A 19,816-nucleotide genomic window follows, 5' to 3' on the forward strand; every position below is an offset into this window, starting at 1 on the left:
TTTACTTTTTCGTACAATTTGTTTCATTTTGTTCATTGTTTTAAAGAAAGCATGTTTAATAAATATTTATTATTATTATTTTTTTACTTTTAATACGACTTGTCTTATTTTGTTTGTTATAGTTTTAAAAGCGGAAACATTTAAAAGAAATATTTTATTTTATCTTATTTTCAAATGTTTAATGTAAAAATCGAGAAAACTTGAAATTATATTTTAATTTGTGACTGTTCAACAGTAAAGCTGGTTGCATACAAAAGGTTGATATCGATCCTTAAAATCAAATGAGAAAAAAAAAGTGAAGTCTTTATGTTTTACATCCACGGTTATGCCGGCTAGGTTAAAGGAGACGGTGATGATGAGAAATGAATGAAATGGTGGAATGAAGAAAGTGGGAGGAAACAGGAGAACCTCGAGAAAAACCCACGCACACGGTGTTTGTCCACCACAAAGTTCACTTGGCGTGAGCTGGGATAGATCCAAGGACACCATACAACAGAGATGAATGCTCTACCACTGAGCCACAGCGTACCCAAATCGAACGAGAGATATAACTTTGAAAAATATATAAATATACAGAAATATATAAAAGTAACAATGTAATATTGTATTGTTACCCGACTTATGTTGTGAAAAATATATAAATATACGGAAATATATAAAAGTAACAATGTAATATTCTATTGTTGCCCGACTTATGTTGTGAAAAATATATAAATATACGGAATTATATAAAATTAACAATGTACTATTGTATTGTTACCCGATTTATGTTGCTGCGCAGAATTTTATCATTATATGATGTCGGGAAATGAGATAATTTGAGGTTGCAAAATTAGAAGACACGGTTGAAACATTATTAAGTTAAAGAAAATATGTAAAAAAAAAAAAAAAAAAAAAAAAAAAAAAAAAAAAAAAAGCATAATTATTATTTGAAACATCCATATTACATATTTATAGACATAAATGTGAAATGTTAAAAGCAGAACGATCGTTAAGTCTAAGATGATATGAAAATAGTATTGGATGCATATTATTGGTTTAAAAAAAAAAAAATTTACAAGCACCCTACCGACTTTGAACATGTCCAAACCCTGCCTGGAATCCCCGGGTTTGAAATGTATTTTACACATCTAAATTTACGGGCTTAAATATTAAATTACCTATAATTAAATATAAGGGACACCTTAGTCTACTGGTTAAAGCGTTGGATTCACGTTCGCGTGTGGCCCCGGGCTCGATTCCCGGCCGGTGCTTCCCCAATTTTCGACGTCCGTCCAGCGTCATGAGGCAAACTGAGGAGCCATGTGACGGCCACTAGGTCTAGAAAGCTCCTGACCACGTGCTCGATCCTATGTTTAACGTAGTTCCGCAGGTCGCTAGCAGATGGCGCTGGAGCAGTCTTAGGCCCACAAAATAGGTTGTTATTCCAAGTGGTTTCGTTTGGTACCGGTATAATTAAATGTCATTATACCTTATCATGTGTGTTGTACTTAGTTGTTAGTCACTTACAAGGATTGTAACAAAGGACTAGCTATACATTCTTTTCATTGTTGTGCATGTATTATTGCGATTTATCAAAACTGTTTTTAGCTAACGAACTTTATATAGTTCCAGTTCCAGTTCCCTCCCTTACGGGAGATTTATATATAAAGGAAGTTCCGGCCTTAGAGCCCTGTGGACTGCTTCACTAATGTTGTTTTAAATGAAAATTGTTTGAAATAAAATTATGTATTAAGATGGCTCGTGCCAAAATGGCCAAATTAGCCTGTTTTAATTAGAATTGTTTTTTACACTGTTAATGTAAGAAGAGAGGATAAGCGGCGCATGTACATATTGAAAATGAAAAACAGTATATTAAGATTGTAACAATCACAAAATTGTCAAAAATATTGAAATGTAAATAGTAAAAATTGAATAAAAACTGAGAGCAAAGCTCCCCAATACTTATTGTTTACAGCGCCATCTCTTATCCCTGAATGTAACATCAACTTTATACAAAAGTTAAACCTTAGAATCAATTTCCATGGAAAAGAACTGAACAATGAGTTTTCTCATTTGAAATCTATAATAGCAACACTTGATAGGAAAGATAAAAAATAATGGTTGTAAATTACAAAGTGTATTTATGGAAAAAACAGATACGCCAAATCTCTTCAACACATTGGAATACATTGTCGCTATACCAGCCAGTAGTGATTAGGTTGGATTAATCAGATTATAGATTTATTGCGTTCATATGAACACTACATAGTATATAGAAATATACAAATGATATAGAACATATCAGTCTTGAATACATAAAAGCACAAAATATACAGTCATAAGATTGTGTTGGTACATAAATTTTAATAAATGACAAAATTACATTAGCAAAAACTTGGTTGCTTACCAATAAATCCTCCCGTGAGGAAACTAAGCACCTTCCACACGTATCGGAACAACAAGCTAGTTCCATCTTCAATGGTAAAGTAATAAGGATAAAAACGGATGAGAGAAAAAGATTTGGAAAAGGGAATACATACACAGAATGTATAGATGTATGTGGAATACATTCCACAGATGAATATTGTGGCGATAAACTTAAAATATGTTTATCTTTTGCCCTTAATTGAGGAAAGTTGAATTAATGGGTTTCTTCAGACACTTTTGTTCTCTTGGTTTGCTTAGAGTTAGCAACAAGAGAAGGGAAATATGCAAACGATGAAGACAACTGATATTATCACAACGACGCAATATTATAGGAAGCTTATTCAGTGAAGATAATTGATAATACAAAAACAGATATCTGATATTGAACTATGACCGCAACAACGCAGTAACATAGGAAATTTAGTCAGTGCTTACGCATGCTTGGACGCGTGACATTGCATCATGCGTCGGATATTGTACACATGTACATGTGTCATCTGTATCGTATCCTTGGTGCGGCAGTTGGTGAGAACCAATGAGAAGGCAAAAAGGGCAATAGGTTTCCATATTTTGGAATCTGACGCAATTTATGGTCTGATCACCACGAGATTTGGGTGTGACCCGATATCCTTTAAAAGTCTGAGGATCCCCAGCCCTCAGGGATTCGAGAGTCAGCCCTCAGGGATTCAAGAGTCAGCCCTCAGGTGTTCCACAGTCAGTGCGACGACCATCGGAGTAACGACTCACTCAACCTTACGAGAATTCAGCAAGGTACGTAACAAAGATTCTTATAGTACCATTCTCTTGTATTGGGGATGTCATATCAGATTCAACTATGTTTTGTCTCCCTACGATAAAGCTCTCACGATTAAGAATGACAGTCGTATAATTGCATTTCGCCGTGTATCCTCAAAGAAATGTTGATAGTAAATTAACTATTGTGAAAACTCAATAACAATCAAAGTAATAAGCTGTATGTTGCTTAATCAATCATGTAAATAAAATTAAATTAATATTAACTAGAGCCTTTATTCAACCCCTAGACTTAAGTTCCTATTATTCCCAAGTAACTCTTGGTGTTTACCAATATTTTTCTCTTGTGACAACCGCTAAGTGTTAGCGTGAGCACTTCTCCAAATATAGGGGAAAAACGAGCAAGATGAAACTAGAGAGCTGCCCCATCGTCACAATATAACGTAAAGGATGCTAAAATACCACGAGCAGAGCACAGTGCAAAAGAATGAGCTGAGTTGAAGGAAGCGTGATGTGTACGTTACGTCACTATTGCCAGATCCAAAATATACATCAAAGGTAGCTAACCAGATTTTATCAATATTGCCAAACTCTAGATTTAAAGCTGTTTTATATTTGTGAAGAAAGAATGAAGAATCTTTTTTAACTTACTTGAAAATAAAACTTTATTACGTATATTTTTTTAAGTTTATTTGGTAGTCTGTCATACAATATTATTCCTGTATTCATAGGAAACATTTCAATTATTGTCGTTTTATGGGAAGGTATGTACAGCGAATTACAAGTTCGAGTCTTGTAATTACGGATATCAGCGTTTTAAGTATAATATCATAGGTTATTATTATTATTATTATTATTATTATTATTATTATTATTATTATTATTATTATTATTATTATTATTATTATTATTATTTTGTCAACATCAATATATATATACAGGGTGGTAGGTAACTCCACCGACAAACTTTGGGAGGCGATTCCTTATACGAAATGAAAGAAAAAAGTTCTAATAAACATTGCCCGAAAAATGCCTCTTTTCAGAGTTATGATCCATTGAAAATTCGAAAAATCATTTTTCAAAACTCCCTAACTTAGAAACTATAGGACCTATACCAAGCGGTTTAAGAAATTACACGAGGACTAGTATGTTCTCTATCTAAATATCCATGTTTTACCATCTTCCGTTATCGGTGAAAGGAACTGTGAAAAGAAAGTTGAAGTATAGGGATACTCCTTTAAGTACTAATGATGCGTTCGTTTCGCTGGTACCGGTGAATTCTGAAACATGAATATTTAGATAGAGCGTATACCAGTTCCTGTGTAATTCCTTAAACCGCTTGGGATAGGACCTATAGTTTCTAAGCCAGGATGTTTTGAAACGTGATATTTCGAATTTTCGGTAGTTCATAACTCTGAAAGGAGACGTTTTTCGACACATGTTCATTAGAACTTTTTTCTTTCATTTCGTATAAGGAACTGCCTCCAAAAGTTTGTCGGCGGAGTTACCTACCACCCTGTATATTATATATATACAAACATGGTACTTTTATTGTTTCACTTGATGAGCCAGATCACTCAGCATGATTTGTATAATAGAATTTAAATTCTACTAGCTATTTATAATATTTTATACAATCGAATTCACCATAAGGGAAACCGATTGGTCACGCAATTTCTATTAAATTACGTATTCTGATATACAAGAAGTGTTCCTTAAGGTGGATCACTAGGTGTTCTCGGTATTATTCTAAACGCTGCTTGAATAGTGCGGCGTTGCCAGATAGTGTCGAATGTTTACTGGTGTCAGATAATAAACGAAGTAATGACGGAATTCTGCTCTGATACTTACTGGAGAAATTAGTTTTCGACCTTTACCGCAAATCACAGCTAAGTTTCCCTTCTCGAACTACAACGCTAGAATTCAGGATTTTTTTTTTTTTTTATTGTTACCATCACAGTAAACGTACAAATTTGGCAACAACACATTATGGCGTTCTGCACTAGTTTCTTCTTAAAATCTATTTCCTTACGTGTACATTAAAATTTAAATAAAATGTGAAACATAGCACGAAAAACGGTCAAACAATATATCTATTTCGTAATAAGATCATAATTTAAAACACTTTACACATACAAATAAACATTTCATAAAACTGAGCACTTCTAGTAAGTTCTAACAGCAAGTGCCATCTTGTGTGCTCATTGTAAAATGAAACAAATATTTTCTTTTATTTGTTACCTTTTTCGATATCAGAAGACACAACTAAATGAATCAGTGTCTCATGTTGTAGCAGAAACATAACTTTATCTTTACTAATTGCGCAGTAATTAAGGGAATGAGCTAAAATATGTACTGACTTCCGGGTGGGGATCCCCCTTAAGCTCCTGATCTATTCATATGTGTTAATATAAAGCTTACGTTTCAATTCCAACATTAATTCTAATTATTGTAATGAAAAATAATTATGTATTACCTTGTTAAGCGCATTTTGAACTTTAGCTTCACTGTTAGTATCTAATGCTGAAGTTGCTTCATCGAGGAGCAAAATGGCAGGCTTCCTCACAAGAGCTCTAGCAATGGCAATTCTTTGTTTTTGGCCTCCTGAAAGCTGTGCACCACGTTCACCAACCATCGTGTCGTATTGCTAGAAAAATTAATTTATTATTAAGCACTAGAGAAATGTAAAATGCCAGAAAAAATGTATGAATCATATAGCATATTCTACGAATATGAATTTCAATATGCTAGCGAATTCTTTCAAGTTATCTAATATATAAAATTGAAAGTGACTATGTATGTGACTTAATAATTCTTAAACCACCTAATCGATTTCTATCAAATTTTCAACACAGATGAGATTCGGTCCTAGAATGGTTTTTACTATTTTACTTTGACGGTACAACTTTGGGGAGGGGAGGCGGGAGATAAAAATGATCGAAAATGATGAATATTAGTGTCGAATCCGTAGTTTCAGGATCTCTGAGAAGAATAGTGACATTTACGATACCGTTTAAATCCAAATTCAACCCTCCAACTTATTATCGATATTATATATTATTGAAAATGAGTGATGTTAGTGTCGAATCCATTGTTTTCGGGGTCGTTGAGACGAACAGTGACACTTCCGATGTCATTTAAATCAAAATTAAGTCCCTATTGCCCTTTATGTCCAAATTGAAACGCATTCTCCCCTATGCGAAGAACGGGCAATCTGCTGGTGTACTTATAAATTCCATACTATTTTCACAGAGAAGTTTAGAATAAAATAAATAAAATTTGTGATATTCTATCCCTGTTTTATGTCTATATACATTATTATGCAAGTGACAAAATATATCAGATAAAGATCGTCTACAAGAAGAAATACGATAAGTCGTCTAACACATGTTTTTCTACAAAATGGTTACAATAAGAGGTATATTAAGACAATAACAATATGCTAAAAATGTGGAAAGGAGAAAAGGATTCAGAAATACTTCGCAAGAAGAGAAACAGAAATTAATTTTTATACTCTATTCAAATCGGAAGTGGCAGAAACCAACCACTTCAAGTTTTAATGCTGATCGCTATAGCGTAAAACGGTAATAGATAGCGAGAAGCTGTTTTTTGCAATCAATTAAGCGTCCCAAGTATATATTCCATCTTGATTCTAATCTCTCTAATAAAACCGGAAATGATAGAAATCCACTACTGCTATTGCCGGTTTTAGTATTAATTGACGCCATACACCAGTAAAATGTCACGCCATAGAAACCAAACTCCTTGACGTGGTGTACACGTAACAATGCTATTTTTTAATATTCTTTATCTTCTCTAAGCTATTCACTAGAATTTAAGAAAAAATGATGTGCAGCATAGTAAAAACCCTTTGTATTTTGTATCTGAATCCGTTTAAAATAGTAAACTAATAATCTCTAATTACATAATAGTACAAGTAACGTTTTTGTGTCTACCATTTAATTACGGTGAAGACAGTTTCAAGAACTCTTGTTGATCCCTACCTTGATGATGATGAACGTTGAAAACCTAGCATCAAGAACTTATAATCATATTAGTCCTTATAAACTTACAGTAAATTTTAATCAGAAGTAAAAGTGGGTCTGGAAAGGTAGGGGGACAGTAGGTAGCGGCATGACGTCACGCTGTCCTCCTGCCTATCTTTGCCCATTGTATTTTTTTAAGAACTGGAGGGACGCCGTACATATTTTATGAAGGTGAGGGTACGGCGTTCCCCCGCGTTCCCTGCACTTTTACCCCTCATTATAACATCATCTAAAGAAATGACCAAAATTCACTGGGTAAAAAGCACTTTTAACTACCTATCTCAAAACAATGAATGCTTACAGTTATACTATGATTATAAACTAAACCAACTTTTCTTATCACTAGTAAAACTGCCATTACGGCCACGTGCGGACTGTCAAAGAGTGAAATATTGCCATGATACAAAGGCTCAGCCACTCACCATTATCACCAGGATGTATAAGAAGATTAACCTTCTCTTCCCTTATATAGGGTGTTACAAACATTTGTCACCATATTTTTGGAATACATTCTTCGATCAAAATTAGAAAAAAAAAAGTTCATATGAACCTGTGGCCAGAAGTACATAGTTTCTTAGCTATAGGGTGCCGAAAACGTGAAAAACAAAAAGAGCTTTAAAGGTCCATAGTTCCACTACTATAGGACCGATCGTACTCGGGTCAAGACATCACTGAGGAACTATAGTACTGGCGCCGAGTCGTGAAGCTTGACCTAGATCTACCGATTTTACCACCCAATAGAACGCGAGGGTGTGTTCCGGTCGTCAATCCGCACCTATCAAATTTTGTCAGTGTCTTCTCTCGCGTTGCACGGAAAACATCTCCCGAGAGTACAGAGTTGTCGGATTGGCGTCACGTTCCCTTTTTTTAATTCTTTTTTGTTGCGTTATATTTTCGTTGTTACTATTTGTGCTACTGTTACCATTTTAGAATAGTTGTTACAGTAGTTATTGTTGTGCAGTGTTATTATTGGTAATTTTTAAATGCCTTTTTTATATATATACTCATTTACTATGTCTTCAAAGTTTGGCAACATTGTTAGTGAATTTCAGCTGTTTGACGTTTCCCCAAGTGTGCGCTCGGGAAGCGGCTTCACGAATTGTACCGAAGTTTTCCGATGTGTTCGAGCTCAAGCAAAATATTTCTATGATTGGTTTAGAGCCTAAGCTTCACGACTCGGCGCGAGTACTATAGTATGTGAACTATCTAAATTTCCATCTTCTAGAACGGACGGTACTTGTACAATCATTTTTTTCTTAGAGGCTGTTTGGGAGTACATGCTCACTGCCTCTCTAAGAATTGGTGTGCAAGTACAGGAGCATTCTTAAACATGGATATTTGGATACCAGTTTCTCAGTGATGTTTTGACCCGACTACGATAGGTCCTACAGTAGTGGAGCTATGAACGTTTGAAGTCCACTTATTTCATGTTTTCGGCACCCTATAACTCCAAAACTATTGAGCTCAGGTCTATATGATTTTTTTTTTATGTGAGGAACAGGTTCCCAAAATATTGTGACTTTTTTGTAACACCCTGTATAACGCACCTGTAGTTCTTGATGTTTTAAGGAAAAAAAAAAGTTGCTTTTGTTTAGGTACAAACTATATATCCGTATAATTTGCTGTGTTCATGTTTCAACATAACTAGGTAATTAAATTTCTTTTTTTGTTAGTAAATTTTCGTTTCCTTCGATATTGTTATGAGTTACTGCAAATTTTTATGGACTAATATTGTTATGAATGGTTACACAAAAAGAGACAATGAGATTGTTATTAATGTAATAATAATAATAATAATGTCTCAGAATTTTCCTTATCTTAACACTTTGAGTGCTAACTCCGTATTTTTACGTAGTAGCTGATCTTTCGTTGACAGCGGATTCCGTATTTATACGTGATGTGATTCAAAATGCATTTCAATGGTATTGCTCCATTGTTATACGGAGTTAGCAGTTTTGAAATAATCCATGGACTTCATAGTTCGGAATTTCGTCAATAGATAGCGTGAAGATCCTAATTAATAATACCTTGTTACCGCCAGGGTTCAAAAACCATGTACTTATTGTTTGACCGTCAAAATGGCGAGAAAGAGCCTGTCGGACGATTCAATACGCTTCAGTTTAGAAGCGGAATTGAGCAACAGTGATGGTGATTTGTTTGAAGGAGAGTTATTGGACGTTTTTGAGAATGATCCAGACTATGTAGCAACAGAAATATCAAATATGGCAGGTAAGTAACTTTGAGATAATATTTCACATATTCGCATTCATTCCCCTTGCACTACGTGTAAAATGTTATTTTTGATTGGAATACAGAATATTATAAGAATAAAGAGCAAGCTATAAACTTTCAAACGGTGCATGTTGTATTATTTTAGCTTTTCTAGATTTTGAGATGTAATTTTTTAAAAGGCTAAAAAAAAGCCCAGCAATCTTGGGAAAGCCTGCAATTCAGAGCCCAGCACTTAAAGTGTTAATTACGTAGGTGAACTATTGAATTTCAATATTTATAAACTACAAGAGCTGGAGAACTCATAGATTTTTGACTATTGATAAGAGTCTATTTCACACAAAATTTCTTGCATAAATATATGGAAATAGTAATATAGAGTAGGAGCGTTTCAATTCCCACCTGAGGTAGTTTCATGATGAACTGATGCGCATTAGCCTCTTTAGCGGCGAACTCTATCTCTTCCTGCGTTACTCCGTCTCTCCCATATCTAATATTTTCAGCTATCGTTGTTCCAAACAAGACAGGTTCCTGTCGCACAACTCCAATTTGACTTCTCAACCAGGAAACATTCAAGTTTCTAATATCTACATCATCTAAAGTGATCTGAAACAAAATTCAAAAGCAGAATATAAATAAAAGAAATAGATCTGTTCTAAAAATATAATTATAGTAATAGGTTTTTTTTAATTAGAAAAGAGGAGATGCATATGTTAATTATCACTTTTTTACGTTACGTTTTCAGTATTACGTTACGTATTATTACATTGTGATTTTTACTTTATCTGAATGGATATGAAGTTAAGATGTTGAAAGTTAGAGGAATCGTATGAGGAGTGCTGCGATCAAAACGATGAATAAATTATATATATTTGAAAACTGTGCATGAGAATTTTATCCACAAGCAAGTTATTTTGTGCAGTTTGATGTGTTCTATTCTATTTTTATAAAAGTAACCAAGAAAATTCTGTCGCTTTTCGTGAAGCTCTGTGTTCAATTGACCCTCACACCGTGAGTTGAATGCGAATGGAGATAAAGTGAAGATCAATTGTTGGTGTGGATATATCCAACATACTACCTGGTTGTGGCAGTTCAGTTACACCGTAAACTTGCGTAAGGACAGAGTGAACATGGGACCTCCACAAAGAGTCATAAGGGCGTGCCTGCTGTACGAGTTGAAACTGGGGTCAAACGCCGTTGCGGCGGGGCAGAAGATATGGCAGGTCTTTGGGGAGAGTATCGTGACTACGCGAACAGTGTAGCGGTGGTTTAACAAGTTTAAGGACGATGACGAAACGCTCGAAGACGCATCACGTGCCGGAAGACCAACACATGTACAAAATGAAGATCTTCAGGTAGAAATTGAAGTGATGCTGATGGAGTCTATTTTTGATTCAGGTACGTGTTAAGTGACATATTGATGTTCGAATGTGATGGCTGGACAAGCGACATAACTTTCTTGGTTACCTTTATAGTTACACAAATATTAAAATTTAAAAACTAATGATAATTTAAAGTTATATCTCATTAACAATACAATACACTTCCGTCTTGTTAGTATTATAATGAAGGGCATAACAAGAGCATATTTTAATATCAACTTCACCACAATAAGTGCCATGGTTCTCGAAAAACATCAGTTGTTAGGTTTCTCAATTAATTGTCCTTTCCTAATCCATATGTTAAAATACTAGGTTTATATAAAGAAAAGTTTATATGTTTATGGCGAATAATTTCGACAGTGAGTTCTCGGGAACCATAGTTTCTAGAAAGATGCAAACTTCACTTATCGAGTGCAAATTTTCTGTAAATTGTTCAGTTCTAATTGAATATATATATATATATATATATATATATATATATATATATATATTTAAAAAGGCCGTTATTTGTTTATTACATTTTTTAGGGATACACTGAAAGTATTGAAGTTTTAAAAAGCAAAGCACCATGTTCTATGAGTTATACATTCCAACACTATACTTTTGTATACGGGGTTAGTGTATCTCTCCGGCGTTTATTTCATTGTTAAATGATAATGAAAAACGAAGGATAACCATTTCTTTAGTCTAAGACGAATCTTTATTATTTGGAGTGTTTTGCCCAATTAATAACTGACATTATAATTGTGTATGTAATGTATTTGCTTATTACAGACTGCATGCAAGAAGAAAGAAAATACTGATCATACAAGAATTAGGAATTCCAAGCAGAAGAAGGCTCAAATCTTGCAAACGCGAGATATTGAAAAAATCTCCCCTTTATGGTACCTCTTGCCGATTTTTATCAAGATGTCTTTCACTTGTGTCTGTAAAGGGACATGTACAAATGTTGTGGGGAATGACAAGGAGATTCATGCTCATATGTGAATGATGTGCTATGTACAGAGCGCAGGTTCAGCTAGTATGTATTAAAAATATACACTGATATGAAGCTAAAAGTCTGTGAGGATCTTACTGCAAAATATGATTTAAGCCTCCATGTGCCTTAAAAATAGATATTCGCCTAAGTATCCGGAATATACCTATCGGAAATTATTTCAGCTACTAGGAATACAAAAAAGGTTAGCACACATTTTAATTTTGAAATAATTTGTCTCTTGTTAATCTAGTACGAAAGTGTTTACTTACCGAACCTTGCAGTGGATCGTATAATCTTTGAATTAATTGAATACAGGTTGATTTGCCACAACCTGAACTTCCAACGAGGGCCACAGTTTGTCCTTTCTTTATGGAGCAACTAAACCCTTGTAAAACCTGAATGAAAACATAAAAAAGTTATGCTTTTTTAGTATAATTTTATTTTTTAAAATTATAATCGATCATCTGATAAAGGACATTGAAAACAACTGCTTGTTAAACGGAAGAATATGACAATAGTAAATCTATACATTTATTAGCCAGTAACGGTAATTTACATTAGAAAAACTATCTAGTATAAAGCATAAAGAAGATTTTCATACATGATATAAAAGATTTTGTAACGAAATAGACGTATAAAGGACCAACATCGCTTAATGGACTAAGTATGTTAGGCAGCAATTCAGTGGCGGCGCTACAGGGGTCGATGAGGTGTGACTGCCATCCCCAATTTTTTCTCGCCCCCCCCCCCTTCGCCCTCGTTTTTCTATGTACAACCGGTGAATAATATAATAATAATAATAATATGTACAACCGATAATATTCAAAGCAAAACAAGTGTGGTTGCCTTGCCTCCCCTCTTGCCTCCTACTATTACGAGTCTAGCGCCGCTACTGCAGCAATTATTGCTTAAAGTTTATTAAATAAAAGTGTATAGCTAGCTCATTTCTAATCTATCGTATGCTATTGAAGAATTTAAAGAATGTTAAGAACTTGTGATATCATTGGTAATAAATAACATATTATTATTATTATATATTATGATTATGTTCCATAGTTTTCCATTTAAAATGTGGTAGTGCAGTGCTTTATGCAAAGGGAGTTCTAACCCCCCTTCAACAAAATATTATATAAAGAAATTACATTTACTATGTGAAAATGCATATAAAAAATCTTGAAAGATATTAATTTGGGGGATTAACTTCCCGCCTTCTTGACGAAATTCGGTGTACATTACTGCTGTAGTATAGTCGATAATATGTAGACGATAATACGTCCATTTACCAACCAGAAGGCTCACGATCGACTCTCAGTAGAGGCGAGATTTATTCCCCCGCTACCTCGTTCGAAAACAGGTTAAGTGGTTAATCCAGTCATTGTATAACAAGTACTTGGGGAAGCAGGAAGGGAGAAGAAAATGTAAGGGCAGCCGGAATGTGATTCTGTACATGCTGAAATCAAGAAAATGTATAGTCCTATTTTTATATCGGTCAAGTAGGGAAGAGGACATCCTTTACCTTAATGTACTTATATGCTAGATTGTTTTCTATATTTCAATATCTATTAGCTGTAAAACTTAATGACAGTTATATAATCTTTTGTACTCTACAATTGTTTCTTAATACAGTGAAATCTCTGAATAATAAGACATCGATGGACGTGATTGCTCGTCCATAAATAGAAAATATCCGTTACAGAGGTTACATAAATTTAGACTATTTACATCTCATGTGGTAACTCTATACAGTACACACAGAATACGTTGGTTATAAATATAATATAAGTTAATATTGAAGTACTGCAGTCAGTGTTCGAATTACTGAGAGGATTTTTGGAATAGAGTGAGAGGAAAACTTTTCATCTTTGAAATTTTAACGTAAACCAAGCGACATTTGCTTCTTTGTCTTTCAAGTTGCAAGCTCAAAGACAGTGTTGGGCAAATTTCAATTGAATTAACAATTAACAATTAATCTGTAAATTTAATTGTTAATTGCAATTAACAATTGAAATAAGTAATGGTTAATTGTTAATTGCAGTTGGCCATTAAAAAAGGAGAATCAATTGCAATTGATCAATTGATTGAAAGTAATTGCAGTGGAAAGTAATTGCAATTGAATTCTGTAATTCAATTGCAATTGAAATTAATTGGCAATTGATTCAATTGCAATTGATTTCCACAGCAATTACTTTCAATTGATTGATCAATTGCAATTGATTTTCACTGATTAATTTTCAACACTGTAGTTCAGAGAGGGCGTGGGGCAATGAAAACTTTAGCCACGACCAATTGACTCACCACCCGTCGTGACCCACGACCCACCGTGACCCACTCTGACCCACCACCCACCATAAATCACTCTTACCCACTGTGACCCACAGACCTGCCAAAACCCATTGTCATCAACTCTGACCCATGATTCACGCCCTCTTCTCTACTGACTAAAGAGTTTAAACTTGTAATAAAACAAGCCTATAAAATTATCACTCATCGGAGTTTGAATTTCTACGATCAATCGCTCAAGCATCGCACTAATACAATAACAGCGGATCTGACCTTTCTAATATAAATAAAATAGTTTGTTCGTGTGTCTGTGTGTCTATCTTTGTGCGGCCTGTGGACGAGACGAGTGGACCGAAACTTTTCAAAATTTGGTCACGGGTAGCTTGGTCTAGGCCCCAGACCAAGACGAAGAGTTTTTTTTTTTTAAATTCCTTACTATGGGGTCTCCAGGAGACGTTTACCGGGACCGGCCTGGGGACCAGACAAGTCGACCGAGAGTTACCAAATTTTGGTCAAAGATACCTTGGTCCAGGTTTCACACCAAGGCAAAGCTTTTTCGAAAAAATTCGAACCAGGGGGTCTCAGGGGGGCGTTTACCGGGACATGTAAAAGTAGTAGAAAATGACCGATATCAGTGTCGATTTCATAGTTTTCGCGATCGCTGAGATCAATGGTGAAACTCCGATCGCATTAACTTCCAAATTCACCGTATTCTGCTACGGGCCGTGGGTCAATGGGGGGGGGGGATACCGAAACGTACAAGTAATCCAAAATGACCGATATTAGTGTCAAATCCATAGTTTTCGCGGTTGCTGATATCAATGGTGACACTACCATTAGCGATGACTTTCAAATTCATCCACCGTTGTATGCGGGCCTTAGGTCACCAGAGGGGGGAATTCCGAGACATGTAAAAAAATAATCGAAAATGACCGATATTAATGTCAAATTCATAGTTTTCGGGGTAGCTGAGCTCATTGGTGAAACTCAAGACCGCGTTTACTTTCACATTTAGCCCCCATCAGATAAGAAACGGGGGCATTATGAAGGGGATCAAGAGACATGTAAAAATAATCCACAATGACCGATGTCAATTCCGTAGTTTTCGCGGTGGCTGAGATTAATGGTGATACTTTCATTAGCGATGATTTTCAAATTTAGCCACCATTGTATGCGGGCCGGGAGTCACCGGGGGTGGGGAATTGCGAGACATGTAAAACTAATGGAAAGTGACCGATATTAGTTTCAAATCCATAGTTTTAGCTGTCGCTGAGATGAATGGTGATACTTCCACAGGCGTTGACTTCCAAATACAGCCCCCATCGGCTGCGGACCAGAGGCATTGTTTTTTTCAAAATTGGAACCAGAGGATTATAGGGATTTTTACCGGCATATGTAAAAAGTAGTAGAAAATGGCAAATGTTAGTGTCACATTCATAGTTTTCGTGGTATTAGTTGGGGGTTGGTGGGGGCCAGAGGAGATTCTTTCACAATACGAACCAAGGGGGTCTGAGGGGGTGTTCACCGGGACATGTAAAAGTAGTAGAATTTGTGTCGAATCCATATTTATCGGGGTTGCTCAGACGTATAGTGACACCCCCGATAGTGTTTACGTTAAAATTCAGCCCCATCGGCCTTCCCAATGAAAGCACATGTACGTTGTTGGATATATATTCACACAAAATATATCCAATGTTAGAAATGTTTCTTAATTGTTCTCCCGTTGTTCAGTTTGTTTACATTGATATTTTATCTGATCCGTGCGAAGAACGGGTATAACAGCTAGTACGAAATGGTAAAGTGTTTGTTATGGACCAAATTACAATGAATTCAATTATATAGATAATTATTATAATTATAACTAACAAATATTTCCTTGTTGAATCATAGAGCTTCTCCGTGCCTAAGCGGTTAGCGTACGCGCCTTTGGCGTGGGAAACCCGGGTTCGATTCCCTGCGGGAGCTCATGTGGTTCGGATTCCACGTTAATCAGTAGGTCCATGTCTCATATAGCCTCGCTGCTGACCGGGACGTTAAACCCCAAAAGCAACTCAAAATCAAATCAACTTGTTGAATTATACATATTTTTCAGTGGAAAAATGAATACAATTTAAAAGTCCCAAATCAACGTAAAGTAGACCAACTTAAAGGAAAATTTATAAAATTTTCCATATAATTAAGCTTACAAACTTAAAATTTCCATGTAATTAAGCTAAATTTCCATTTTTGTGTCGTTTTGTGCGCCTATTTCCTCGTTTTCTGCGTCACCGGAAATGGGTCAACGTTATCCTACAAATATGGCGGAACAAGTTAATGCTGTTCCGTCAGGAACGATTTCGAGGTCGTTTCCTTCACATCGTCTTGTGCGTGTTTTCTACCGTTTTGTAAGTCTATTTCCACGTTTTGTGAATCAATAGTAGTGGGTCAAAATGGGCATTCAATGTGGGAAGAAAACTGATCCACTCTCCCACCAGTATCGAATTTCAAGGTCGCTTTTTTCGCATTGTTTAGTGCATATTTATACCGTTTCTGCGCATACTTTCAGGTTTTGTAGGCCAACGAAATTGGGTCAAAGGTGACCTACAAATATGGCAGAGAAAGACATATTCATTCCACTTTCAAGGTCCATTTTGACCCTCTTCCACTGATGCACAAAGCGACACAAATCATGTATAAAAAGTGTGAAGGAAACGACCTCATTTGATGGTGACGGAACAGCATTAAGTTATTCCGCTATACTTGTAGGCCATTTTGACCCATTTTTGTTGTCGCACTAAAGTGGAAATAGAAGCACTAAAGTGGAAATAGGAGCACAAAACGGTACAAAGCAGGCACTATACGATGCGAAAGAAACGACCCCCCAAATTCGATAGTGGCGGAACAATGGCTCTATTTTCTCACACATTGATGGACCATTTTGACGCATTTCTGGTGATGCTCAAAAAGTGGAAGTAGGCGAACAGAACGGTATAAAATACACACTAAACGATGCGAAAGAACCAACCCCGAAATTCGATAGTGGCGGAATAGTGAGCCATTTAACTCCCACTTTAAAGGCCCGTTTAACTCACTTCCGGTGACGCACAAGACGAGGAAGTAGGCACAGAAAACTTTTAAAAAAATAATCACTAAACGATGCGAAAGAAACGACCTAGAAATTCGATAGTGTCGGAACAATGGGTCATTTTGGTCACACTTTGGACGTCCATTTTCACACACTTCTGGTGACGCGCAAAACGTGAAAATAAGAGCACGAAACGGCACGAAACATTCACTACTCGACGCGAAAGGAAGGACCACGAAATTCGGTAGGTATAGTGGTGGAGCAGTGGGTCATTTTCGTCCCACCTTCGAGGCCCATTTTGACCGTCTTCCAGTGACGCACAAAACGTCGAAATACGCGCACAAAAGGGTATGCAATGTGAAATTAACGACCTCGAAATTCCATAGTAGCGGAACTCTTGGTCATTTTCGTCCCATCTTGGAAGCCCATTTTGACCCACTTACGGTGACGCACAAAACGTGGAAATAAGGGCACGAAACGGCACGAAAATTCACTAGTCGATGCAAAAGGAAGGATATCGAAATTCAGTAGTGGTGAAACTCTTGGTCATTTTCATCCCACCTTCGAGGCCCATTTTGACCATCTTCCAGTGACGTACAAAACGTCGAAATAGGCGCACAAAAGGGTACGCGATGTGAAATTAACGACCTCGAGATTTAATAGTGGCGGAACTCTCGGTCATTTTCGTCCCATCTTGGAAGCCCATTTTGACCCACTTCCGGTGACGCACTAAACGTGGAAAGAAGGGCACGAAACGGCACGAAACGTTCACTAATTGATGCGAAAGGAAGAACCTCGAAATTCGGTAGTGGCGGAGCAGTGGGTCATTTTCGTCCCACCTTTGAGGTCCATTTTCACCGTCTTCCAGTGACGCACAAAACGTCGAAATAGACGTACAAAAGGGTACGTGATGTGAAATTAACGACCTCGAGATTTAATAGTGGCGGAACTCTTGATCGTTTTCGTACCACCTTGGGGACTCATTTTAACCCACTTCCGGTGACGCACTAAACGTGGAAATAAGGGCACGAAACGGCACGAAAATCCACTAGTCGATGCAAAACGAAGGATATCGAAATTCGGTAGTGGCGGAGCAGTGGGTCATTTTCGTCCTACCTTCGAGGCCCATTTTGACCGTCTTCCAGTGACGCACAAAACGTCGAAATAGACGTACAAAAGGGTACGCGATGTGAAATTAACGACCTCGAGATTTAATAGTGGCGGAACTCTTGATCGTTTTCGTCCCACCTTGGGGACTCATTTTAACCCACTTCCCACGACGTACAAAACGGAAGTAGACGCACAAAACGGCACAAAACGATGTGAAGGAAACAATCTCGAAATTCATTGGTGGCAGAAGAGCAATAACTTGTTCCGCCATATTTGTAGGCCCATTTTGACCCACTTCCGGTGATGCACAAAATGTGGGAATAGGCGCATAAAGCGACACAAAACACGCACAAAAGATGCAGAACAAAGTACCTTGAAATTCGTTGGTGGCAGAACAAGTTAATGACGCCGTGAGCACCAATATAAGTATATACTGTAGTTCTTACCAGTTTGCGCGGTGGGTCAGTGGTAGAGCGTTCACCTCCGGTGCTTGAGGTCCCTGGTTCGATCCCAGCTCGCGCAGTTTGTACTTTGTGATGGACAAACACCGTGCTCGTGGATTTTCTCGGGGTTCTGCCGTTTCCTCCCACTTTCTTCATTTCATTCATTTCCTATCAGCACCGTCTCCTTTAGCCTATCCGGCATAATCGTGAGACGTAAAACTAAAGATTTCTTATCATTTTTTGTAGTTCTTACCATCAAGGCTGAGAACTGCACGGTCCAATTTTTTAGCCAAAGTAGAAGCCCAACCGTAATAGTGATGTCAACCGACTCGGCTTGGTTCAACTGAGCGTACAGCTTGAGCTGGCTTGGTTGGGATTACCCATCGACTGGGCTCAATTGAGCCAATGGCTTGAACCGGCTCGGTAAAGACGAGTCATCGGCTCGGCTCGATTGGAGCCAATGGCTCGAACCAGCTCCGTTGAAGCGAGTCCATAGGCTGGGTTCGAGTCAGCTCAACTGAGCCGATGGCTCGAACGGGCTCGGTTGGGGTAAGCAATCAGCTCAATTCGGCTCGGCTCGTGTGAGCCATCGGCTGGAGCTGGCTCGGTTGGATGAGCTGTTGGCTCGGCTCACTTCTCGGTTCGGCTCGATAAGTGAATAAGCTGTGAGCGAGCCGCTTGAGCTGTTGACAACCCTAAGCCCGGGTCGAGCAGTTTTGAACATGTTTGGCTGGAGTCCCATAACTTCTAACAATTTTTGGCTCGAGCCCGAATACTTGCTCCTCCTGAACTCAAACCAAGAACCTCGTGACCGATGTCCTTGCCTCCTGAAGATTTCTTGACGACCAAGATCGACAGTCAACTAATTTTTAGTATTCCGATACAAACCGCCTATATTCCATGTTTATACAGGTACACGGTGTTATAATGATAATTAATTATAGTAGTAGTAGTAGTATCATTGATTATTATATTGTCTATGTAGGATACTTGAAGATAGTAGTACTTGGAACTACACAAAGGATTTAGCTCGAATTGGCTCGACTCGACTGGAAACTCGATCCGAATTCGAGTCGAGTTGGGGGAAATTTTTCGAGCCGAGATCTCAAGTCGAGCTCAAA

At 37.1% G+C, this 19,816-nt stretch overlaps 1 protein-coding gene across 3 annotated transcripts in view; it reads right to left on the reverse strand.

The window, feature by feature from the left end:
• LOC145675697 (ATP-dependent translocase ABCB1-like) overlaps positions 1-19,816 on the reverse strand; it is a 209,857-nt gene that overhangs the window by 49,923 nt on the left and 140,118 nt on the right. For all 3 annotated transcript variants that reach the window (XM_081746306.1, XM_081746305.1, XM_081746304.1), the window contains exons 10-12: positions 12,068-12,193; positions 9,840-10,043; positions 5,639-5,809 (exon numbers count right to left, since the gene is read on the reverse strand). In XM_081746306.1, the coding sequence (XP_081602432.1) occupies positions 5,639-5,809; positions 9,840-10,043; positions 12,068-12,193 (501 nt within the window). The remainder of the gene's footprint in view (positions 1-5,638; positions 5,810-9,839; positions 10,044-12,067; positions 12,194-19,816) is intronic.

Source organism: Thermobia domestica, chromosome 18 (assembly GCF_964235325.1).
Source record: "Thermobia domestica chromosome 18, izTheDome1.hap1.1, whole genome shotgun sequence".
NCBI lineage: Eukaryota > Metazoa > Arthropoda > Insecta > Zygentoma > Lepismatidae > Thermobia > Thermobia domestica.